Source organism: Bos indicus, chromosome 1, assembly GCF_029378745.1.
Source record: "Bos indicus isolate NIAB-ARS_2022 breed Sahiwal x Tharparkar chromosome 1, NIAB-ARS_B.indTharparkar_mat_pri_1.0, whole genome shotgun sequence".
NCBI lineage: Eukaryota > Metazoa > Chordata > Mammalia > Artiodactyla > Bovidae > Bos > Bos indicus.
In genome coordinates, this window is record NC_091760.1 from 107,423,275 (window position 1) to 107,449,692 (window position 26,418).

The 26,418-nt window shown below is 33.7% G+C and overlaps 1 protein-coding gene across 3 annotated transcripts in view; it reads right to left on the minus strand.

Annotated features, from left to right (window-relative positions):
• SMC4 (structural maintenance of chromosomes 4) overlaps nt 1–26,418 on the minus strand; it is a 33,997-nt gene that overhangs the window by 2,972 nt on the left and 4,607 nt on the right. For all 3 annotated transcript variants that reach the window (XM_070792391.1, XM_019960137.2, XM_070792399.1), the window contains 16 exons: nt 26,135–26,311; nt 19,670–19,834; nt 19,296–19,423; nt 18,682–18,822; nt 17,853–18,003; nt 16,039–16,203; nt 14,491–14,724; nt 12,687–12,872; nt 10,311–10,472; nt 8,242–8,467; nt 8,076–8,155; nt 7,019–7,171; nt 5,816–5,942; nt 1,963–2,152; nt 776–920; nt 331–504 (listed from right to left, as the gene is read on the minus strand). In XM_070792391.1, the coding sequence (XP_070648492.1) occupies nt 331–504; nt 776–920; nt 1,963–2,152; nt 5,816–5,942; nt 7,019–7,171; nt 8,076–8,155; nt 8,242–8,467; nt 10,311–10,472; nt 12,687–12,872; nt 14,491–14,724; nt 16,039–16,203; nt 17,853–18,003; nt 18,682–18,822; nt 19,296–19,423; nt 19,670–19,834; nt 26,135–26,311 (2,604 nt within the window). The remainder of the gene's footprint in view (nt 1–330; nt 505–775; nt 921–1,962; nt 2,153–5,815; nt 5,943–7,018; nt 7,172–8,075; nt 8,156–8,241; nt 8,468–10,310; nt 10,473–12,686; nt 12,873–14,490; nt 14,725–16,038; nt 16,204–17,852; nt 18,004–18,681; nt 18,823–19,295; nt 19,424–19,669; nt 19,835–26,134; nt 26,312–26,418) is intronic.

The window sequence follows — 26,418 nt, forward strand, 5'->3', positions numbered from 1 at the left end:
CAAATTACCTATCAGAATGACATATAAGCAGAAGTGGTGACTCATTTGTGTATCAACTATTTTTCAAAGGACTTATAAAACAAATAGTCGTAGTGCTCAAGTGTTCATGTTCAATCTCTACATCAGTCCTGGGATGAAAATGTTGATTAATTCTAACCATTACCCTTATTTTTCTGTATATAATAATTCCTAAATACTGTTCATTTTGCCCCCTATAAACCTGAGAAGTGATTATATAACCTGAAATTAAGAATTACAACATACTTCAAAAACACAAACCCCAACTTTTTTCATAAAGGGTATTTTAAATTTACACTTAACAATTCTCACCTCTCTTTGCCAATATTTTATTTTAGAATTATGTTCACCTATGTGACCATCTATTTGTTCAAGTTTCAACTTAATACTAAGTGCATCTTTTTGGAGAGCATGTTCATTTTCCTGAATTACTTTTAGTTCTTGAAGTAGGTTTCGATGTTCTTTCTGGATTTCTGGTAAGGATGCCTAAGAAAACAAAAAAAGCTGCTATAGGTATGATGATCTCAGAACAGCGATTTTCACATTACAAAGATGAAGTTAGCACTCTCACCTCATGCCTCTTTCACTTTATAGAAAATGTTTTTATTTACAGAAAAGTTTAGTCATTTTGTATTACACAGATGAAGTTAATATAGTTAGAAGTATAACCTACTGAATGCTTACTACACAAGGTACTGATGTCATCCACAATTCTCTGCTGCTTCAAATAGTGCCCTCTCCCCTCGCCACATCTTACCTCCGCATCATTTGTATTCTTTACAACCTCTGCTGCTTTGTCTTCAAGACTTTTTAGCTCTGTTGTTAAGTCATCTACTTCTTTCTCAGTATCTTTTATTTCTTTCTCTGTACGTAAGACATTGTCTTGTGCTTTTTTAAGATTTCTAAACAAGCAAAAATCTTATATTAAGAACTTTTCATGACATTAATGTGACATTGTTTTCTATCAGATTTAAAAACTTGTTTTACTAAAAATCTTTCAATTGGTTTTTATGTTTATACACACACTTGTGGGATGTTGTATATTTTATTAAATTCTCAGTATAAATTAATGAAACTTCCTTATATAAAATTTTAGTTTCATTCAATCTTAAGACTATGAAGCAAAATTGTCCATTGTATTATTATAGTCTTGTCATTTTCCTATCAGATTGGAGGGTCTTAAATCTTTAATTCTTTAAACTATACCTTCAAGTAAATTACTTCCTGGTCCAAGTCAGGGAAAATAAGTGTTTTGGGCAGAGTGAGGGGAGGAAATGGGACAAAGGACAATGGGGATGACAATGACACACACACACAATTATTTTTTCCCTGTGACTGATAACTGTGTTTAGGTAAAACGCTGCTTATTAATTAGCACCTTTGAACAAAGGACACTGCAATAACCAAATAACCAGATAATCACTATGCAACCAGTTTATAATTTTAAGACAAACAGCTGTTTACATTTCAACATTTTATATACACTTTGCTTTATGACAGAATACTTTAATACTCTAAAATTTAAAACAAGACCTGTATTATGAATGTATTAAAAACTTTTTGGGACAATGGAATAATTAAAATTTTCAGTTACTAAAACAATTATGCTAATTCTCATCCTTCTTATTCTCCTAAGACCTAGATCTATTTAAATGAATTGCCATCTATTCCCGTAAACCAGAGAAATGAAACTCTAACTTCTATGTCCTCACAACTGGGGAGTTACATAACCACATTTTGTTAAACCATACCTGTTTTATCAGTTTTTAAAAACTAATCATTCGATAATTTATTATTGGCATCCACCTATTAAAATCCTACTAGGTAACAATGTCAGATCTTAATAAGTAACAGGAAACATTTATTAGACATTAAATTTAAATATTAATCCCCTTTTCAGTGTGATGTAGGGAAGAGGAAGGCAGGGTAGTATGCAAACTCTACCTGTCAGCAGTCTTGATTGCCACTTGTGCTTTAGTAATAGCAGAAGCACATTCATCTAATTGCTTATTTATTTTATCAAGTTTGTCTTGTTGGGCCTTGAGTTTATGGTTATTGATTTCTACGATGATATTGTGTAACCTTTTAACCTCAGCTTCCACTTTACCAGCTCTCTCAGCCACACTGTTATACTCTGGGGGATAAAAAAAAGTAAAATTAATTTGTGTTTCTACACTAATAAGCATCATTTGTTAGACGCATTCAATAAATCTCTCCAGTCAATACAACTTAACCTGATACATGCAAAAGAAACTTTAAACATTAGAGGAAAAGGGCCTCAAAAAAAAAGCAAAACCCCAAACACAAAACCAAAATGTCCTTTATCAAAACAAATGGTGTTACAACATATAGTTAAATTCTCTGGCTCAGCTGTGAACGTAACCCATATTTCTTAATGGCTTCACACTGTGAAGCTCTTTTCAGAAGTTTATAGGGTACTTTGACTTTGTTTCATAATGATCTTTTACCCTTAGACTCTGTATTCAACTACAGACTGGGGGTGAAGAAGAAGTAGTTATTTAATTCTGCTAACCTCGAATTCTCTTCCCTGTAACAAAGTGGGGGAGATAGAATAAAGGGGTACTTTTCTCTGTGGCACAGAAGGCTCTTAAGTTACACTTCCTAGATTCCCTTGTACCTACTGTTCAGACATAAATTTAAGTTCATTCAATCAAGAAAAAATCATATAATTTGGATGGCAAAAGTGATGAACTGAGCATGTTTCTGCTGGAAGTCATGGAAAAGTTTTCTTGGTGGTAGTAGAGGCTCTGATGTCCTGTCAAAAGGTTTGTGAAAACTGACAGGCAATGGCATTAACTTGACGGGGTGGATTACGATAGGTACAATGTGCTTCTGTTGTTGGCAGTTATAGTGTCATCTTCCTAATGTGATACATGGCTTTTCAACTGTAGAAAAGGCAGTATGGTTTCTTTCATGGTTCTTCAGAGTTGCTCTGGAAATTATTCTTAGCGTTTAGCCTAGAATTTAAGTTATCACAATGATCCTATAAACAATCTTTTTCTCTCTTAAATACACAGTCCCACACCAAAAATCATATTTATACTAGCCAGAGTGGATTCTGTTCTCCATATCTGAACCCTAATCATTATATGATGTAGGAAAGATGGAAGGTGGCAAAAAGGTAAGGGGTTCAAGCTATTGATACCTATGTCTAGAAAGGAAGCAGAAACAGTGCCAACTTATGTAAAGAAACTCCATAAAGCTTCTGTGGGAGGTATGTAGCATTTAGGATAGGAGAAAGCAGGTAGGATTTGCTGAGAGGAAAAGAAAAGACTTAACTGTTGTTTCCTCTTGACTGTCTATTCTTCTAAGAGGGAATTTCAATATTCTCCACATTTTACAACCATCTTTTTGTTTCACATTTATCAGAGAATTCTTAGTCTGATTTTAAAAGCCCATCTAGTGAGTTTAATTACAGTGTCTATTTTTTGTATTTCTGAGATCATCACTTGATTTAAAAAAAAAAAAGAAAAAAAAAAAAGGCAAAACAAAACCCTGCCCCCCTTTTAGTCTTCTAACTCTCCCCTCTCCCTTAAGGATACTAAGACACTATTATTTATCGAAGGAGTTGTATTGCTCACAGTGGCGAGTCTGTGTGCTTAGCTCCCTTGTGAGGTAGAGTACCAGCTGCTGTGGGGTCATGGCATCATGACTTATACTGGGATGGGCCAAGTATGCAACTGGAAAGGGTTCCACTCTTCAGAACATCATTTTCCTTATTTTCAAGTACCTAACATACATTAAATTCCCCCATTTATAGTAGCATGTCTGTTAGAAATAGGGGAAAATGGGCATCATGTAATTTATAATTTCAACATCACTATTTCATATCACCTTGCTCCTTTTATTGTCCACATATTTGCCAGATTTTTAAAAATCTAAATTAATGTAAAATGAAACATTTAATCTTAAAGATATGCCTGAATAAATGGGCTTCCATATCAGACATTGAGAGTCTACTAATAATAACCAGTACTTCCACAAGAGGAGATATATATATATATATAGGGCTCCTAATAAAATCAAGCAGTCTTTTTCAAATAAAATACAAATTCTTGTAGTCTCTCAATGAGAGTGTTGTTATAAATGAAAAAGATTTATTTTTTATTTGACCACTAGGTTCCATCAAAGGCAGTAACAAATACTATAGGTACCCTGGGGAAGGAGGACTAGGGTGAAGTCTGTCTGCAAGAACAAAATACAAATCCAAAATAAATGCAAGAAAAAAAAAAAGTCCTGTCAGGTTATGTCACTCTCCAGTGGCTTTTAATTTCCCCTGGAGACATGGCCTATGAGGCTCTACATTATCTGGATTCTTCTATCAGTTAAGTCTAGGGATTCTGGTTTCCTTGCTAGAAACTTCTGACAGACTACTTCCTGCCCTAGGGCCTCTACTTTCTCCTCTACATTCTTCCTGGAATGCTCTTCTCTCACATTTGCACTCATACTTCCTTTGGGTCTCTGCTCAAATCTCTAGCACTAGCCTAACCACTGTGTCTATCTGAATCCCCATCCTGTTCCATTTCCCTGGTTTTACTTTTATCACCTAGCACCACCTGTTACAGTATGTGATGTATTTGTTTAGTTTCCTTATCTCTTAAGGGTGAATTCCTTGAAAAGAGGGACTTTATTTTGTTCATTGCTTGATCAATAGTACTAAAACAAAACTTGGTCAGTAGCAGATACTTTTTGAGTGAATACCTCAATATTAAAAATATAAATAAATATGACTACAAAAAATAAACAATACACGTATATATTAATATGCAATGTGCACAGTGGACATCTGTCTGCTTACAATCTTTTCACTTCTTTTTCTTTTGGAAGAAAACTCCCTCATTTTTTAAACATGTGGATAATTGCTCCAATTCCAGTCCATCTAATACTTATGGATAAACAATCAGTATTTGTCTTCCTTTGCTCATGAACCAGACTATAAAAAGGGCCTTTCTTGATGTGACGAAGGCTGTTTCCTGGGGTCACTGAAATACTGTGAAACTCACCGTTACCACCTCCTGCCATAAGATGCTTACCTATGTACATTTAACTGAAGCCAACATGGAAGTGGGCTTCCCTGGTGGCTCAGATGGTAAAGAATCTGCCTACAATGTGGGAGACCTCAGCTTGATTTCTGGGTCAGGAAGATCCCCCAGAGAAGGAACTGGCAACCCACTCCAACCAGTATTCCTGCCTGGAGAATCCCACGGGCAGAGGAGCCTGGCGGGCCATGGGGTCACAAGGAGTTGGACATGACTGAGTGACTACATGACCTGAACATGGAAATAGAAGCGGGCTGCTCAAGTACATGACCAGAGGATTTTAATGTCAAAGCCAATTCTGACTATGAGCCTGTGAACTAATTCCCTTTCTTGTTTAAAAACTTTGGTAGAACACTTACATGTTTATATATACACATGAAGAAAAAAGTTCTGAAAAGAAAAATGTATGTTCTTTAAGTTCTCATTAACAGCACAGGTGTTGTAATCAGATTGCCTTCATCCTGAATTCCTGTATCACCACCATACGTTATGTGACCTTGAGCAAATTATATAAACCATTCTGTGCCTCAGTTTTATCTGTCAAATGACATACTTAATTTATTAGTACTTACTTTACAACCTTCTGAGGATGAAATAAAAATAAAAACTGTAAAACAGTGTGGTCACTTAAATATATATAATCTATTTTTTATTCTACAAATTGTGATCTTAAACAATACAAATATTACAAACCTGTTTTTGACAATATAGGGGAAAAAGTCTGTACTTAAACATACCTGTCTTGAAAGTATTAACATTTTCTTCAAGCAGTTTCTGCTGTTTTTTGTCAGGGACTGTAGCAAGTACATTAGCTTCAAGTTCCTTAACTTGGACATTCAAATATTCTTCTTGCTCTGATAAACGCTATAGAATGTTTTAAAATTCAAGGTCAATATTTTAACTTACAATAATATTTGCTTTAAATTTTAAATTAAAAAGGTACTTAAAATCTTTAAGAAAAACACAAAAACTAACAGGAAAGGGCAGAAAACATGAACAATAAATAAAAATATTGAAAATGGCCAACAAAACACATGAAATGTATAAACTCATTATAAAGACAAGTTAAACACTATTTTTTAGTACATCTGTGTAGCAAACTTACAAAATATTGGAGAGTACTTACTGTTCACTTAGAAAAATTATTTGCATATGCTACCACTAGTAAATGAATTAGAACTTTTGGGAACAATTTGGCATTATGTGCCAAATGCTTAAAAACACTGTATACATACTGGGTGATAATTACAATTTTAGGACTAAGGAAATAATTGGATAAGCATATTAAGGTATGCCTAACAAGAATATTTAAAACATAGTGGTGTACACAGCCAACACAGAAAAACCTTTATCAAACTGTGGTACAAACTATGTCAATATAATTGCACACAAATTACATTTGCTTGAAAAGGAAATTAATTACTGAGTCAAGAAGTTACTATGAGACTACAGAAATCCATATGCAAATTTAGTATGTATATCAACATCTACCACATAAATACATACACGCAAACTAGATACTGCCACTAAAAGTTAAAGAACATACACAAAAACTGAAGGTGATAATTTTTCACGTATTTTCTAAAAACTTTCTTAGTTTTTTTTTTTTTTTTTTGGTTTTGTTTTTTTAAGAGGCTGTGGGCATGCATTGCTTTTTTATAATTAAGAAAACTTTCCCCTTTGTAAAGAGAATAAAATAAAGGGTCATTGTTAAGGGAAGACACATTTCTCTCCAGTCCAAATGGAAACCAGAAATAGCTGTGGCTGGAGCAACATTGTGACAGGACATTTATCTATTAGTACTCAAGGAAACAAAAATCAACAGACCCTAGCCCAACCTCCCCTTCCCCCTTGTATTTTAAAAACTATAAGCAAACAGTAAAATGCCTCTGCCAAATTGCTGTTGAATTCCAATAGTTGCAGCTTTGGTAAAAAGGTACCTGGATGCTTGCAGAAAACTTTTCTAGTGTATTCCTCATTTCTCGTTCACTATGCCTTAACCTAAGTATTGCTTCTTCCAGTTGTACTTTCTGTTCCTGAATCTGCACTGCTTTTTGAGAGTCTCTCTGCAACTGTGATTCCATTTTATTTACCTACAAAGAATATTACCAGTGAGTTTACTCCAACAAGAATTATTTCAGATTAACAGCAATTTACAAAAATGATGAAAACCCAAACTTCTGATCTTAAAGACTAGAAAAACAGGGAGGAGACATATGTATACCTATTGCTGATTCATGTTGATGTATGACAGAAACCAACACAACATTGTAAAGCAATTATCTTCCAATTAAAAAAAAAAAAAAAAAGACTAGAAACACACCAAACAACCCAGTTCCAATTCTAAAACCAATGCTTAGGAGATGGTCAACTAATTTCTGCATCATAGGTTCAGGTGAAAAGACAATCTTAAGTGTTGTATAATCAATTATAGTTACAGTGAAGGTATACTATGCAAATATTTAAGAGGAAGAATATAAACTACTTCAGAATTTTCAGGAAGAAAGTAGTATAGTGTTCTGATTGTGATAATGGAACATAAGTTTTTCTGGGCGTTTTGACATTCTATTTTACTTCTGGAAACATAAAATATTTTGAGATAAAAATCTGGAAACATATCAGAAGTCTTTGCTATATTTACAATTTAAATCATTATTTTGAAATACAAAAGATAATTATGTAATACAGCAGTAACTGTGAAGAAACAAATGTCAAACAATAAGTTAACCGTGAAATAAATTATATGATCCAAATGTGATAACAGAAAAAGACATGTATGTTGAGTAAATACTTTTCAATTAACATACTTTTAGAACTTTAACAGGCTTCATATGAAATTCCACAGCTTACACACTAGCCATTTATAGAAAGTTCAAACTGTTAAACTGAAAATATGATTGCAGTACATTTAAAATAGTAGAATGTTCTACAGTGTATTATATATCAATAAAGCTGCTTTAACAAAAATGTCTCGACTATAATTTTGTACATGCTGACCTCTTCTTCTGAGATTTCAACAACAACTGATGAACCCATCCTTCCTTTCATTACTTTGCTTCCACCGCCAGTCATTGTACCTAGAGAACAGAAAAGTCAGACTTAAATGTATGTATCCCCTCAACAGGAGTACATAGACTCAACGGCAAAGGAAAAAAACTATTACCTGACTGTTCTATGATTTGCCCTTGTAATGTTACCACTCTCCATCTTCTATCTTTTTGGTAAGCTACTCGTGTGGCTTGATCTAAGCTGTCAGCTACTAAGGTATCCCGTAAGGCAAAGTAAAAAGCTTGGCGAATTGCCCCATCTTTTACTTTTACTAAATCAAATAACCGAGGCGTATTCTCAGGAGTTTGAATTTTGGTCATTTTCTTTGCCCACACTGCCATCTAAAAAAAAAAGAAGAAAAAGACCTTTCTTTAGGTATCATTTATAGAATACACATGTTAAACATAAGGATATGTATACAAAGTTCTTGGTATCTACACAATATTACTTTATTGTTATTTAAGAAAAAGATATTGTAAAATTATCTCTATTCACAGATCATCTGATCTTATATATATTAAAATTCTGAGGAATCCTCACATGAAAGAACTATTAAAACTAACATGAATTCAGCAAAGCTGCAGAACATAAGATCAATATGTAGAAACTGTATTTCTATATACTAGCAATAAATAATCTGAAAATGAGATTAGGAAAATCCCATTTATAATATATTAAAAAAAGATATTAAAGAACAAAATTAAAGGATTCCTGATTTTAAAGCTTACTACTAATCTACAATGATCAAGACAGTGTGATATCAATGCAAAGTCAGACATAAATAAGAGGCCAGAAATAAACTCGTACATTTATGATTGGTTGATTTTTGACAAGCATGCCAAGAAAATTCAATGGGGAAAGAATATAAAAGGTGTCCAAACAACCCAGTACTCAAAAGAGTAGCTGGACCCCCCACTTTATAAAATTAACATGGATTACAAAACTAAATGTAAAACCTAAAGCTGTAAAGCTCATAAAACACAGAAAGTAAATCACGATGCCATTAGGATTACATGGTAGCTTCTTAGATATGACACCCAGAACACAAGCAACCAAAAGTAAATAAACTAGACTGCTATCTAAAATTTGTGCTTCAGAGGATGTATCACAAGAACATGAAAAGATGGCTCACAAAATGGGAGAAAACATTTGCAAATTATGTATAAGAGACTTATATCCAAAATATATAAAGAACTCTTACAACAGCAAGACAAACCAATTAACGAATAAGCAAAGAATCTGAACAGAAAATAAAGAAATAGCCAATAAATAAGCACATGAAAAGCTGGTATACAAAAACCTGTGTACATGAACGTTCATGGCAGTATTAACCATAAACAGCCTAAACATGGAAACAACACAAATGTCCACCAATTGATGAATGGATAAACAAAATGTGCTATAGAATATAATGGAGAAGGGAAGAGCATTTGGCAATAAAAAGGACTGAAGTGCTGATGATGCAACATGAACCTTTTTTTAAAAAAGAGCAGACAGGGAACTGGCTCTTAGTTCCTATAAAAGGGATCAAATCTCTGCCACCTGCAATGGAAGCACAGAGTCTTAACTGCTGAACCACCAGCAAAGTTCCATCATGGATGAACTTTGAACACTAAGTTAAAGAAGCCATAAACAAAAGGCTATATAATATGTTATTTCATTTATATACAATGTCCAGAATACATAAATCCAGACAAAAAGTCAATTAAAGGTTGTGGGGGTGGGGTGGGTGGGAGAACAAGGGTTATTGATTGTTCATGTGTATGGGGTTCCTTTCTTGGAGTAATGAATATTCTAGAATTAGATCGTGGTCATGGTTGAACAATCAATTTAGTACATTCTGTGAATGTACTAAAATCCATTGAACTATATATTTTAAAATAATTAATTTTATGATTATGAATTATATCTAAGTATTTTTCTATTTTCAAAAAAAGTAGTTATTGAAGATGGAAGTTAGCAATGCAAACTACCAGTCACTCCAACATAGGAATGCATATTACTTTAGGGGAAGCAGTACAAGTTTCTTTTTTTTTCACAACGATGTAACCCCTAGAGCCTAATATAATCCTCAAAATCTATTAGGTGGTTCACTGAAGTAACTATGAAGAAAAAGCTAGGATTCAAAATCAGTCAACACCTGGCACTTAAAAACTAAAATACAGGTAGATTATAAATACCCACCTTATCCAAACCTATGAAGGTTGCAACTCCAATATTTTGTCTTTTAAGGAAGTTTACACATTCTTGGGCTGTATCAATAGAATCAACAACAATGTAGTCTAATGCATGACAACAAGATGAAATAGCAACATCGTATTTTTCATCAATTGTTCCTAAGTCCCCCTAATAAATAAGAGGAAGGAAAAAAAAAATCAATGCACAATCAGCAGGGAATTAGGCACAGGATCATTTCATTACTATTTCATATAGATTTTTCAAGTTTCATTTATTTATTTATTTATTTTTAAAATTTTATTTTATTTTTAAACTTTACATAATTGTATTAGTTTTGCCAAATATCAAAATGAATCCGCCACAGGTATACATGCGTTCCCCATCCTGAACCCTCCTCCCTCCTCATACCATCCCTCTGGGTCATCCCAGTGCACTAGCCCCAAGCATCCAGTATCGTGCATCGAACCTGGACTGGCAACTTGTTTCTTACACGATATTTTACATGTTTCAATGTCATTCTCCCAAATCTTCCCACCCTCTCCCTCTCCCACAGAGTCCTTAAGACTGTTCTATACATCAGTGTCTCTTTTGCTGTCTTGTACATCGGGTTATTGTTACCATCTTTCTAAATTCCATATACATGTGTTAGTATACTGTATTGATGTTTTTCCTTCTGGCTTACTTCACTCTGTATAATAGGTTCCAGTTTCATCCACCTCATTAGAACTGATTCAAATGTATTCTTTTTAATGGCTGAGTAATACTCCATTGTGTATATGTACCACAGCTTTCTTATCCATTCATCTGCTGATGGGCATCTAGGTTGCTTCCATGTCCTGGCTATTATAAACAGTGCTGCGATGAACATTGGGGTACACGTGTCTCTTTCCCTTCTGGTTTCCTCAGTGCGTATGCCCAGCAGTGGGATTGCTGGATCATAAGGCAGTTCTATTTCCAGTTTTTTAAGGAATCTCCACACTGTTCTCCATAGTGGCTGTACTAGTTTGCATTCCCACCAACAGTGTAAGAGGGTTCCCTTTTCTCCACACCCTCTCCAGCATTTATTATTTGTAGACTTTTGGATCGCAGCCATTCTGACTGGTGTGAAATGGTACCTCATAGTCAAGTTTCATTTAATTGAAGAACTAAACCTACATAGTTTACAAAAGTACAAAAATGGAACACAATGAAAAATTTAAGTGTCCCTCACATTCTATCTTTCTCTTCTGCAGAGGCAATCACTACTAGAGCTTTTATCGATCTTAAAAAAAAAAAAACTTATGGATATACAGAGTCTGAAATTTTAATGAGCACAAAATGAACAGAACTGTTTTCACTGCATGTAAGTGAAAATGTATAATGTGAAGATTGGAAACCTAAATTATAAGCAAAATAACTTACAGAATAATACAACTTTGAATTATTGAAAACCATCTAAGGAAATCGTTTGTCTATTAATAACTTACCTATCAAGTAACATTAAGCAACTAGTTTCATTTTTCCTTGAGCAAAGGAATATGATCAAATTGTGTATCTTCAAAAAACTAAGGTGGAAGTCCTTGATATGCAGACATGGAAGCAACTATGCTGGGTAATTTTCATCTGCCCTTCTGAATCACCCTCTTCTGCTTCCTTCTCTGGAAGACTGATTCAGGGAGTGCATTAATTGGTTCTTCTGGCTTTCCAGCTTAAGACAAAGTGAGGCACCAGCCAGAAATGGTAGAATAGATGAACGGGGTATCTATTTTCCTCACTTCCTTCCAGCTACCTCTAGCCATGGCCAAATTCCCTTCCTTCTTCAGGTTCAGGAGCTCAGGCTTCAGGCACCCATTATCCCTAGCCTTGGGTTTTGACATCATCCTTTGTGATTTTCCTAAACTCTAGTTACAACCTTCAGTATGATGGTATAAAGCTCAGAATATAATTGATCAAATTCTTATTTTTTGAAAGAAAAAAGTAGTTAAGTTTATCAGTAGAATTAGATCATTTTCTTAAAGTGACTATAATTATCCCAAACTTTTTTAATGGGATTCTCTTATGGCTCAGGAGTAAAGAATCCACCAGCAATGCTCCTTAGGAGACCTGGGTTCAATCCCTGGGTTGGGAAGATCCCCTGGAGAAGGGAAAGGCTATCACTCCAGTATTCTGGCCTGGAGAATTCCATGGACTGTATAGTCCATGGGGTCGCAGAGAGTTGGACACAACTGAGCGACTTGTACTTGCACTTGCTTAACTTTTAATGTGAAAGGATCCATACCACAAAGAATTTTACCATGCCTGAGTGTAAGAGCAAAATGCTTAAAAAACACTTAATATACAGTTATTTAAGAAAATTATAATATCTGAGAAAAATATAGTTATTTATAAATAAATTTACTTTACCAGTCGTCCATATATTCCTGGAATTCTGCCAGATTTTTTTTCTTGAATTATTGCATCAAGGACTTTTCCCCTACTTCGATTCATTGCTAAGGAACTCTTTGCTTCTTCAACTTTTTGGAAAAGATCACGAACCAAACTTTTGAAATTTATTTCTTCTTGTGTAAGTTTTTGAAGTTCTTTTTCTTTCTAAAGGTGAAAGTAAAGAAAATGAATCCCAAAAGCAGACACCCTTATTACAACATAAGAAAAGGTCAACAATAAACACCAGAACCAGAACTCTGCCATCACATTGTAACTGCTTGCTGCTTTGATTTTGAAAAATATGGATGGGTTTTCTATTTTAAAAGGGGCATAAATTATTTGGGTCAATAATAAGGTGAACGACCTCAATATAGTCCTAGGAGCAGTGCACTGATTGACAGAACGAGTAGAGCTAGGGTTGTGGAAATCCCAGTTTTGTACCATATAATTATGCATAGTAGTAGTAGTAGTTTAGTTGCTAAGTCGTGTCTGACTCTTGCGACCTCATGGACTGTAGCCTGCCAGGCTCTTCTGTCCACAGGATTCTCCAGGCAAGAATACTGGAGTGGATTGCCATTTCCTTCTCCAGGTAATTATGCATAAATGTTTCCTAATTCTTATATTCTTAACTAATCAAAAATAGATCTCAATATAGGACTCTAGATATGGGTGACTGGGTATGGCTATGATTAGAAAGTGGTTTGCTTTCTAAATTAATAGATAATAAACTATATAATACATTTAATATGTATTACATTAGTGTTATATAGTATAATTCATTATTCCAATTAAACCAAGGAAAACAAAAGCACAGCTCTGAAACGAAGGGAAATGTGATAAGTGAACAGTACTGTTTCTATACAAAAACGTCAGGCTGCCCACAAAAGAGAAACCCTCTCACACGTACACAAAAATCCTAACTCTGTTTCTCAATCTACCTATTTAGCAATTTTTCCAACTGACATTCTCTTTCATTTCTTGGTTTTAAATTATTACCTCTATTACCAATCATACTGGTTTCAAGTAAAAGCTTAAGTTATAAACACAATTCACCCAAAAATAAACTGAATCACCAAGAAGACAGAAATCATAACTGAATATAACCTAAGTTTACATTTAAATTCTACATGGCCATGAAGTTTTCTGATGACCAATCAGTGTGCATTTACTAAAATGAAAAAGACTATTTTCAGTGTCATTTCACTTCAAAGAGCATCTTCTATTGCAATTTGCTTAATGATGCTTTGGAAATTAATGTTATGAAATTCCTTACTCAAGGAGAGAAGATTGATGAACTAAGTAAGATGTCTTGATTAGTTTAACAACTTGCAGTCCCAACAAAGAAAGAATGTCCTTAAGTTCAAAAATAGAAAAATACACTAAGACAGTTGACTTGCATATTTGTTCACACACACACATTTATTTGACTTTCCTGTATCACTGCATAAGTTGTCTACATTTACATTTAGGGAAACAAAAACTTTCTTTTGTTTAAATTATTTCCATGGGAAATAATGATGGCGATAGCAATATTATTTGCTGTTTGACATTTGAGGGGATAACACAGTTTCTTAATAGTCTCAATTTAACTTGTATCAGATAAGAGTAATGAAACATTAACACCCTTCTTTTGGGAAAGATTACACTAAACAACAGCAACAAAATCTATGTATCAGTCACACCAGATGTTGAGATTAAAAAAAAACATGTAAATATGTATGAAAATAAATAAAACTAGGGTTGATAAACAATGTTCATGTGAAACACAGAAGTAAAGATTTACCTCCTTTAGCTCATGTTCAGTTTGAGGGAGTTTTGCCTCTATATCTCCAATTGCAGCTTTCCTTTCTTTGAGAGTCTCAGAAGCTGCCATTAGAGCTTCTTTGGCTTTACCTAATTGAGACACTGCAGTATTATGACGACTGAGATAGATATCAAGTTCTGATTGAGCTACATCCATCTTTGAACGTGCTTCATTTACTGATTTGCTGAAGTCCATAAGTTCTTTCTCTCGACTCTGTTAAAATATGATAGGCCCCACTTAATCTGAAATACGTGTTTTCAAACCTAAACCAAAGTGGAAACCATGCATTTTAAATTTAACTTCATAGATTATGTAAGCACAATATATAGAAATAACTCTCATAAGTGAATGGACTAACAGTTTTTGCCCAGTTGTGAATGTTTATGGTATATAAAGTCTTTCCCCAACTGATTTAATAACAGCTTAATGAGGTAGCTGCTGCTGCTGCTGCTAAGTCGTCTCTGTGTTGACCCCATACACGGCAGCCTGCCAGGCTCCTCCGTCCCTGGGATTCTCCAGGCAAGAATACTGGAGTGGGTTGCCATTTCCTTCTATCTCAATTTAGAGACTAAAATGACAAAAAATCATGACCACCCACATACACACCCACACCACTGTAGAATATATGTTCAAAGTACTATCCTGAATGTTTTGTATGTATTAATTCCTTAACCCAACAATCCTACGATCATCATTATGCCCATTTTGAGGAAACTGAGGTCAGAGTTTAAATAACTTGTTCAAAGTCATGCACTCACTCGTAAGTAGCAGAGCCTGTTTTTAGCTCCAAAGATACCTAGATATGAGTCCTGGCTTTGTCACTAACCTAGGATGCCAAGGCACATGGGATTACTTGATATACATGAAATGAGCAAATGTGAAAAACTCATCTTATTCTATTAGGAAAGTGACTGTATGATACTTAGCCACTTTATCCCATAGGCATCTTACTTACAAACTCTTATAGATGATATTAGAACATGTCCATATTTCAAAACAGAATCAATTTATATTAGTCTGTCGAGAAACCCCGAAACACTTCACTGAGGTATAATTTACAAAGATCTTATATTTAACTGACTTAAGCAACCAAGAATTAACACAAGAGCCATAGCTTTAAAACTATTACACAAGAGCTACAAAAGTAAAGAAGGGAAATGTCAACCTATGGTTAGTGTGGTCCCAAGCATATACAGGTAGTAACCAATTAAATTACCAAGAAAATAATTTAAGAGAAAAATGTGATGATTAAATCAACATTAACAGAGAATAGCACATAAAGCAAAGTATCTGATATGCATTTTCTTCTACCACTTTAAGTTCTCATTCTCAGTTAACATCTTTTTAAAATGAGAAAGCAGAAAACAAAAAAAGGATAGTCTAGGTTGACTATTTTTGGGGATGTTAGATAAAAGCCCAAACTTTTCATTCTAACAGTTCATTTTTTACTATTACTATAAAAACAATCTTTAAGATAGGAGGAAAAAAAGCCATCAAAATAAACACCAACTGATAAAGAAATCTTACTTCTTTTTCTTTTTGAAGGTCTTGTGTTTCCTGTTTAAGGCTATCCATAACTTCCTTTAATTTTTCTTCTTCTTTTTCTTTTTCTTTCTCAAGGGCATTGTTTTTAGTTGTTGTCTCCCTTATGATATTCTCACTCTTGGTAGGTATACTTTTAAATTCTTCAACCTAAGATTATAAAACAAATTAAAAAGTTACTAGGAGCATGTACCTTTAGGCTATCCAATACCATTAATATTTGACTTATTTAAAAGCATTTCTCAAGATCTTCTAGATCTTTGCAGTTTTCATTTTAATTAGGTTTGAACCAGCTAGCTTTAGCAAGTATACTTCCTTAACCATATGCTGCAATTTCTATATTCTCAGTCTAATTCATAGAATTAAGATAATTCTATGAATTCTTGATTCCTTACAAAAGACAATTCTCCTTGGCTGGGCATTATATCTTTCTTCCTTCTGCTCTAACTTTATGCTGTGATTAACCTCCTTCACCTACAACATGGTCCGAGTACATGGAATTCCTTAAAGTACCCTTCGTGGTACATTACAACTTACCACATATTACCTTTACGTCCCCTGTTGCTGCTGCTGCTAAGTCACTTCAGTCGTGTCCGACTCTGTGTGACCCCACAGACGGCAGCCCACCAGGCTCCCCCGTCCCTGGGATTCTCCAGGCAAAGACACTGGAGTGGGTTGCCATTTCCTTCTCCAATACATGAAAGTGAAAAGTAAAAGGGAAGTTGCTCAGTCGTGTCCGACTCTTCGCGACCCCACGGACTGCAGCCCACCAGGCTCCTCCGTCCATGGGATTTTCCAGGCAAGAGTACTGGAGTGGGGTGCCATCACCTTCTCCGTTACACCCCCTAGTCTCTCTCAAATCCTAAGATCTTTCCCAACTTTACCCTTTCAGAATCACCACATGGGACTAATTTATTCCATTAATACCTTTCAGTAATAATCACTCTTTCACAGTTGGTGTCCAAAGGCTAATAACTGTACTTAGGTCACATGTGGCTTACTCTGTCCAATTTAGGGGTTACTATGACATCCATTGGTATTTTGTTTATTCTGGTTATCTATAACAGGAGAAATTAAACACTTCCCAAAATGTTCTCCTGCAAACACTGACTCATATAAAAAGTGCTACTACTGTACACACAAAGTATTTTGTGAATAAATGCATTTGCTTATAAGGTAAAGCAGAGCCTATAAGTACCATGTAAATATATGGTACACAACTTTTTTGAGGGGAAGGGCTTTCAGTGTTGCCTCTATTAATACCTGATTAAACTGTGAATATATTTGAAATGCTCCAAATTAATTATTAGTCTGGGTGCCAGCAAATTAGGCATTCTGGTCTAAAGTTCATCATCTTTTAAAACTTCAAACTAGCTAATCAACCCCTTGCTATAAATTATGGCTTCCTCTCCCCTCCTTTCTAAGGGGAAACTTCTGCTGATATTCTTAACTTGATTTCTGTAGACAAAGGTACTACTTTTAAAAGTCTATGATATGTAGCCAAAAACCTCTTTTTAAACCATATATTCTAGGAAGATTACTTTGTCACCAAAATAGGATTACCGATTTGGTAAATAATTCTCCAACAATATATATCAGATACATAAGCTCTAAAACTCAAAGTCAATGGATGCAGGATTTCCATAGTGGGTGAGGGGGAGAATTAGGTTCAGAGATAAATCCTGAAGCATTTAACATTCAGAATTCCAATTCATTCTCTAAGGGGCAAGAACATTCATGAAAAATAACAAAAACTACATCAGACATGAAATATTAAGAATTTCCCCCACATAACCTACCTTTTCTTTATCTTTTTGAAGTTGTTTCTCTAGTTTTTTGGCTTTACTTGTAGCATGTTTCAATTTTTCCCTAACTTGAACATCTTCCAAATCTAGTTTTGTAAATTTTTCTTTGTTCTCCTCAATAAATTTTGTAATTTTATTCAGCTTCCTAGCAAAGTAAGAAAATCATCAGTCACTATTTTGGATATTCAGGTATTTTAAAGCGACTTTGTATACCTTGCCTGAAACACTATGTAAATGTACCAAGTTCTTATAAAGTAGGATCCTAATACTACCTGCTTCAAGCTAACCCTCCTCTCCATCCATATTTGAAGAAGTTGTTAAAATGTGTGGTTATGAGTTATTTTGTCCTTCAAAGCTAGATTGGAAATAGTGACTATGATGTCTAGGAATATAAAAATTTGACCATTAAAAAAAACAATAGGCAAAACTCATTTTAAAGAATACAAAAAAAGAAAACTGAATAGGTAAGGGATCCTGGTATCACTGAAGATTGCCATGAAAAAAGTAATGATAAAACTTTAAGACAACTAACCTGTCAGGTTAAATGCCCATTTTTGCAATGATGTTTTGTATTATTGGGTTCTGCCACTAGGGGGTAGCATCCTCCATTATTTAAGACCAGAGTTGGGCACTCAAACCTGTGATAATCATCAACTGGATGAAAGGCAATTCAGTTTTTTGGTTGCAAAAAGAAACCATTTATAATATTTTATATGCTGGCAAATATATTGCCTTCATATGCTTGTATTAAGTTTATATATAGACACACACACATACATGTAATAAAATAATCTACTTTTAGTACTTTCCAAAAGATTATTACTTCTCTACATCTTTTACAGCTTTATTCTTAGCTTTCATTTCATTTGACAGTATATTGCTTTTCTCATTAATTTCTTTGGTATCTTCATTTATTTTTTCCTTTTGAGTCTCCATTTCAGCAATTCGTTTCTGCAAATCATAACTAGAGAGAGAGAAAAAGCTATCAGAGATCCAACTAGAGAGAGAGAAAAAGCTATCAGAGATCCTAAAGTACCATTTCTAAAACTCTCAAACTATTTTAAGTAAAATCAGCAGTTTCTAAAGTATCTAGGTCTTTGAAGGGGGAAGGAAGAAACCAACCCAGGGTCAAAGCAATTAGGAACAAAATAGGTTCCATATAACACAATTAGATCTGCTATCAAATGAATTAAAAAGAATTTATAAGTAAAACTATTAAGTATTAAGCATAGTGATATTTGTGAACCCAACTTCAAGTAGGATAGTTAAAAATTAACTTCACTACTATGCCAAAAAACTCTAATAAATTCATCACAACCACTTGCAGAATTTTTTTTTTTTACTTCAGTCTTCACATTTCTCTAATACAGGAAAAGAGAACAGATTAGATTTTAGTGTCAGAAACTAATACAAAAGTTGATAAATTAAGGTACTTACATGTAATACTGACAAACATGATTCTTTTTTCTAAATATTTCATTTTCCAAGGTAAGAAATTCAATGGCTATGTTTTTCTCTCCTTCTAAGGCATCCTTTTCCTTTTCTACCATCTTAACTCTGTTTAACTACAAAAGTTAAAAGGATAGAAATTGTTCATATTAAGTGTATTGAACAATCAATTTAAAATATGCCAACATTAGATAAAAACAAACTACATTCATAAACATTGTTTCTCTGAAATGTTAATAAGGAAAACATAAAACTTAGCTTAAACAATTATGGTCTATCATAACTTGAATTATCTGGCTTAGTATAATCTGTTAATCAATAAATGAAACATTCTGGTTTACAAAAGTCTATGGAAGATTCACCTTCTCTCCTCTGTGTTCATTTAATATTTCAACTCTCCGACACAAGACTTTAATAGGTTCATTTAGTCTTCCAGAACCAATTATATCTTCTAAATATTCAAGCATACCCTCATCGTGTTCAGTCTGGCCTTTTGGTTTCATCATAGCGATTTGTTCAACTTCACCCTTTAAAAAAAGTAGTATTTCACACTCACTGTATATGTTTGGCTACATCAGCCTCAAGTAAGAACTAGAAACAAGTCAAATAACAAATCCAACATTAATTAGAACTAAATGATATAAATCAGTAGCATAAAGAGATTTAGTAAGATGCAAATAGGAATTCCCTGATGGATCAGTGGTGAAGAAGCCTCCTGCCAGAGATATGAGTTTGATCCCTGGTCTGGGAAGATCCCACATTCCTCGGAGCAACTAAGTCCGTATGCCGCCAACTACTGAGCCTGTGCTCCAGAGACCAGCTTTGCAACAAGAGAACCTACTGCAATGAGAAGCCTGCAAAACACTAGAGTAGCTCCCATTTGCTGCAACTAGGGAAAGCCTGTGCAAAGCAACAAAGACCCAGCACAGCCAGAAATAAATACATAAATAAAATTATATAAAAATGCCAAGTAAAGATGTTCTAACTTTCTAAACAAACAAACAAGCCATTAAATGAAAAAGGAAATACTATTTTCTCTCATGGTAATAACAGGAAAAGGCCAACTGACTGCAACTAAATGTCTTGGTACATAAAACTTTTGTTTGCAATTATTATTATAACAACTTTTAAACTATACTTAAAATCTAAGATTAACATTATATATTTGCATTTATGCAGTTCAGTTACAAAGAAAAAAGTACAGTCGGTAACTTTCAAGGCTGACTGAAAGGCAGCCATTTAGCTTGATGGGGGAGAAAATTTTGTCTGAATATGCTCAGGCAAAATGCTACTTTACTTCACACCAGTAGCCCGCCTGTACTCTTTATTACAACAGAAGAAAAGGGACAGACAAGTAGAAAAATAAAAACATACCCCTTTATTTCTGCAAAACAGCACAGACTGAAAAAAAATTTTTTAAAAAGGGGCATATATTCTTTCTCAATTTAAATATCTACAGTATTTATAAATGAAACTTAAAAATCTGGGTTAAAACTTGCTAATGACAAAGCATCGTATTACCAAAATCTTCAATATAATTATATACAGTAGAAAAAAACTGAAGATCAAACAAGAAAGGATAAAACAGCTCCTTTAAAAATCTACTTATTAGGGACTTCCCTGGTGGTCCACTGGTTAGGGCTCCAAGATTCTATTGCAGGGGGCACTGTTCTGATCTCCAGTTGGAGATCTAAGACTGCATAACGGAGGGGTGGGGGTGGGGGTGGAAATCTACTCATTAAAAATCAAAATTAAAAAAAATTTTATAGATGACCACTTTTCTGTACTTTTGACAACAGCACATGATTATAAAACACAAGGTGAAATGTTATCCTAAGAGCCTATCATTGTTTAGATTTCTCTGTAACCTTGGGTATGTATGAATTAGATTTAGCTAAATATTAGTGTTTAAACTAAAACATGTAGACATTTATATAAAATATTTTGTTCGGCTTTCAATTATCAGTTCTTTTCAAATATTTTAGGCAAGCTTTAGGTTTTATACAGAACTTAAGCCTGGAAGAGTATCTAAAGCTTTGGATCACAACAGGTGAGACTCTAGCCATTGTACAAGCCAAGACTTATTCAGTTGTTATCTAAACAGGTTTATCAACAGCAACATTGCTGACATTTTGGGCTGAATACTTTGTTGTGGGGAGCTATGCTGGGTATCATAAGATGTTTAATAACATCTCTGACCCTACCCACTAGATGCCAGCTGCATGAGGCCTTCCCCAGCTGTTAACAGCCTAAACTGTCTCCAGACAATGCTAAATGTACTGGGGGAGAGAGAAAGCAACAACTACTCCCAGCTGAGAATCACTAACCTGGAAGTAGTCAGTTTAACTCTTTTATGTCTGTGTTTATAATCCAAATATCTGACACCAAATAGTCAACATTCTAATTTGATTTGAATAGCTGAACACTTACTCTAAGATAAATGAAAATTCATGCCAAGAGAACTTACGTACCTGAGTCAAATCACGTAAGGTATTATTTAGGTATACATTTTTCAGATAACCAGAAGCTATGATTTGGTGTAACAACAATAAAAAATATTTCTAAAGGCATTATACTTTTCAGCCAAACTATTTACTGAAGTGATGGAATACTAGTATTAGGAGACTGCCTAGCTTCAAACAAAGCATAGTGGTTGCTTGTTTTTGGTCACTTGTTCCTCCCTTTCCAGTTAAAATGAAAGATATATAGCTCTGATTTCTTTTCATTCTAACAAGGCTGCCCAGCAGAAAAAACATTTTCAAGTGAAAGAAAAGGACATTTATGAATCAACATTTCCATCTCAAGTCCCATATAACACTGTTTTCATTTGTTATATGAGATCTATTAAAAATGGGTATTATCAATTAACACTACTGAATCAACAGGTCATTAGAACATTTAGGCCTCTGCCTGTCATGTGACTATTAGGACTGTTGTGGTATTTCAATGACAACCTGAGACCTTTCTTGTGGTTCTGTTCCTTGATGTTCTCTGACTGCCTTACCACCCGCTACTATTTGTTTTCTTCCTTATCTTTCCAATTTGTGTCATTTCATGTATAATCTAAGGGCTGACAGTCTATCCTTAGAGGACCACTCATTTCAGGTACGTTTGTACCTATCCCACGTGAAATTACAAAGTAGTTTTAATTTAAAGCAATAACCTCAATACATTTTAGAAATAATTTAAAGCCTGAATTTAAAGTCACCTTGAAAGCTCCAAATCACAAACAGTGGTAATATGGTAGACAAAAACCCAAACAAGTTTCAAGTTGCTATAAAGCTAGCATCTGAAGCCGACAAGTTTTATAGTCCTCCTCAATGTTATTTCTGACTTCCATAACTTAAGTAAACTAAACAAGGTTTTAAACACATTTCTTCACTGTTGTTTACTACTAACTTCCTATGTTTTAATTTATATTTACACTATATCAGAGATATTAAGCAACTGTGGAAAATACCATTTATGGTTTTTAAAAGCAACATAAAAATAGCATGCATATGTCAAGAGGATATTTATAATATCCAAGACCTAAACCTTAACTTATTGAACTGGGCAGAAAACCAAGATATTGTGACTCATTTACAGCATGCCTCAATAATCTAATTTAGAACAATACAGCTTAAAAATCTAGGAGGAATAAATAGGTACTATGCTTTATCATTATTGAAACAGAATCCAAATTTTACCAAGCACTGAATCACAGAAAACTCAAATATAGTACATATATAATAAAACTTTTCCTAATAAGGAAGGCCTTAAGATTTAAGGTAAATATGGGTGTTTGCATAAAAATTAATGGTCCAGATTTACTAGTTGAAATTTTGCCTTGGTTATATTTTTATTTTCTCCATTTTCTACTTTACTGTTAAGTTATTGTTTTTATGCTATTCTAATAAATTTTTAATTTGTGAACTAACAAAAGCTAAGAAACTAATGACTGAGGTTAGTATCTGTGTAAAACAAGTGCATAAACAGAAAGGACAACGCTTTAGGAGGTAGACTGCTTGGTATTTATTTTGGGTGCTTAGGGACAGCTTTCATATAGTTGAGGTGTTGAACAAGACGCTTTTGGATAACTGAAGTACTACCGATAAAACTAAAACAACTTCTTCTGATATAGCACAGTCTTATTTCTACAGATAAAAAAGATCAGAATTCAAGTAAGCTTATATGTTAATGCCAAGCAGGGAAGAAGTATACTGGAAAGAAAAAATGAACAGGTAACTCAGATCTTGGTTAATCCAATCTCCAAATTACTAAATAAGAAAAAAAAATCTTAGTTATTTTTAAATTTTAGTTTAGATTTTAAAATATGAAGACAAAAAGCATATGAAGTTGAAAACTGTGACAAATGAGCTACTGTGAAATCTTTCAGCTAAAAAAAACTCAATTTGTTCACACCAAGAATTATGACAATGGGAAAACAGCTCTCAAACAAGGTATAAACAGGGAAATGTACAAAAATGTACAAAGTACAACGGCCAATTATAATCTAACACTTTTAGAAAGCATGTATAAGGACAAGAAATAGACTTCTACCATCTTTGGATCATTTATAGTATCTCAGTTTAGTCACTCATTAGGAACTCATTAAAACAGCCAACGATGAAATTTTAAATGATTTCAAATACTAGAAATGCCTACTTGAAGAACCTACTATACCATTATAAATACTATAAAAAATTTATCCTAATGGACTTCTAAATTTCAGTGCTTTTTAGTCTAAAAAATAAGTTTCCACTTTAGCTGAATTTCTATCACTTAGTCTGTTAATCACTACCACTGGCCAAAGAGCCTACATTTTATTCAAAGCAATCACTTATGTCTTAGAAGATGATATTCTCATGGTCCCAAGCTCCCAGTCTCCCAAACTAGTTAATTTTTAAGATAAATGTTATTTAGTGGGAGATAAGGTAATAAAAATTGTATTCTTACTTACCTTCAAATCCTTTAAATTTCTAGGGCAGGAATCTAAGATTTTGATAAGGAACTAAATAAAAATCCATAGAAACCACTGCCACTTTCCCTCAAATTTTAAAATAATTCTACCTAGTCCAGTCCCTGTTTCTTCTTCCTAACAGGTGAGCTCCTAAGAGTCTTATCTGTAAATTTAATCAAATGGAATTCAATTTGTTAATGTGGAAAGTTTACCTTGATATTAAAAATGATTTTAACAATGTAACTGTTAAGATGATTAAAAACAAGTTGAGATTATGAGGATAAAGGGCTTAAGCACCCCGGACACTTTAGAAGCACAAACTGAATATAAAATTTACAATTTAAAAACTCCTCTTATCTCTTTGGGATGTTACTTTATTTAATTCCCTTTATTCACAGAATTATGTAGAAAGGCTATACCAAGGAAAAAAATTCACAAGGGTTAAAATGCAATCTATTTTGATGAGTCTACATACAGGTGTAAAACTTTGATTATTTTAGGGTGATAGTCAATATACAGCAAATAATAAGATAAACACAACAGTAAGTTCCTGCAAAATGGTATCATTATCAAATTTAGTTTTCTAATGGGGCGTAACTTTTTAATCCATAATTAACCAAATCAAATCCCAGAACAGTTAAATTTGATTAAAAAAACACACACAGCTTTAACCCCACATTTATGTAAATTCAAATCTCATTTAGAAATATATCTGCTAATGATTTCCCAACATCCATTTTAAATTAAGTTTGGGTTACAGAAGTATACAAATGAACTGGTAGCAAGATACTAACATAAGTCACCCCAGAATTATATTTATTTACTTTCCACATACATTATATATAAATAACTTTTATTTTTAAAAAAAACTGTAAAATATAGGCTAAAATGGAAATAGTGACTAACATTTTATAAGTTTCTTACTGGGAACACTCAGCCACACTAATACAAGTTTCTCAAACCAAAATCCAGTTTAAAACCAGTAGTCCAGGACACTAAAGAATATCAGCAGCTATTTCTACATCACAATAGTTTTCCTCTTAAGCCATGCTTTTATGCTAAAAACTTTTTTGAAAGGTAAAACTTAGAGAAGATAAGGGATTTTCTTACCAAGCAAATCTGGTAGAAAATATCTTTACTCAAATAAAGCACAGAGTTTCTTATAAAAATCAACACCAAGTACTTAATGTTATACCTCCTTAAAAAGACTTTAACAGTATGATACCTAAGAATGAAATATCACTTTCTAATTTTCCAGTAGTAGTGGTTCAGTAGGCCATTTGAACCAAAACAAAGAGCTTGTATAAGCTTTTAATTGACCATTCTAAGTGTTTAAAAAAATAAAAAATTAAATCAGAGAAGTCTGTCAAATACCAAGTATCCAGAGTGGTTTTCTTCCCCCCCCCCCCCCCCCCCCTTTTTGGAGTATATTATATTAGTAGAGATTACAAATAAGAACAAAAGTAAAAGAATTATTATTAAAAGATAACAAATCTTATTTAAAATGTTATCGTAAAGAGAAATACAAACAGAAATGATAAATAGTTGCTATGTCCCTGTCACGCTAAAGCAGCACAATAATATTGGTGTTTAATATTTATTTTACTACGCCAATATTTACGTGCTGCTACAGCGGAACAAGTATGTCAGTCCATCCAAACAAAATGAGCATATGATCATGAAAATACAGTTTTGAATGAATTTCCTTAAATTTCTAGAGCAGCAAATAATGATTCGCATCTTGACTGTAGTATGTAAACCATGATGTGCTGCTACAGTACTTTAAGGTCTCAAAAATACAGGATTCATCCAATAGGGAAAAACCTCTTTACACTTTTACTAAAAGAAAAAAGAGAGAGAACCTCTGATGTCTTAATAAACGTACCTGTAAGATTAAAAATCTATTATGGTCCAAGTCAATTCCATGACTTCGAAGAAGAATTCCAACATCCTTAAATGTAGTCTTTTTCCCACTTACGTGATAAACAGAAGTATTATCTCTGTAGGCCGTTCTGGATACATAGAAGTTACTGTTAGGAATGACTTCATAATCATCCCCTTCCTGTTTTGAGGAAAAACAAAACCAGAAAACAATTGCTGGTATTAAGTCATAAGTTTGCTTCAAATTTCACTCAATTCATATTGAAACCAATTCTATGGATTAAGAAC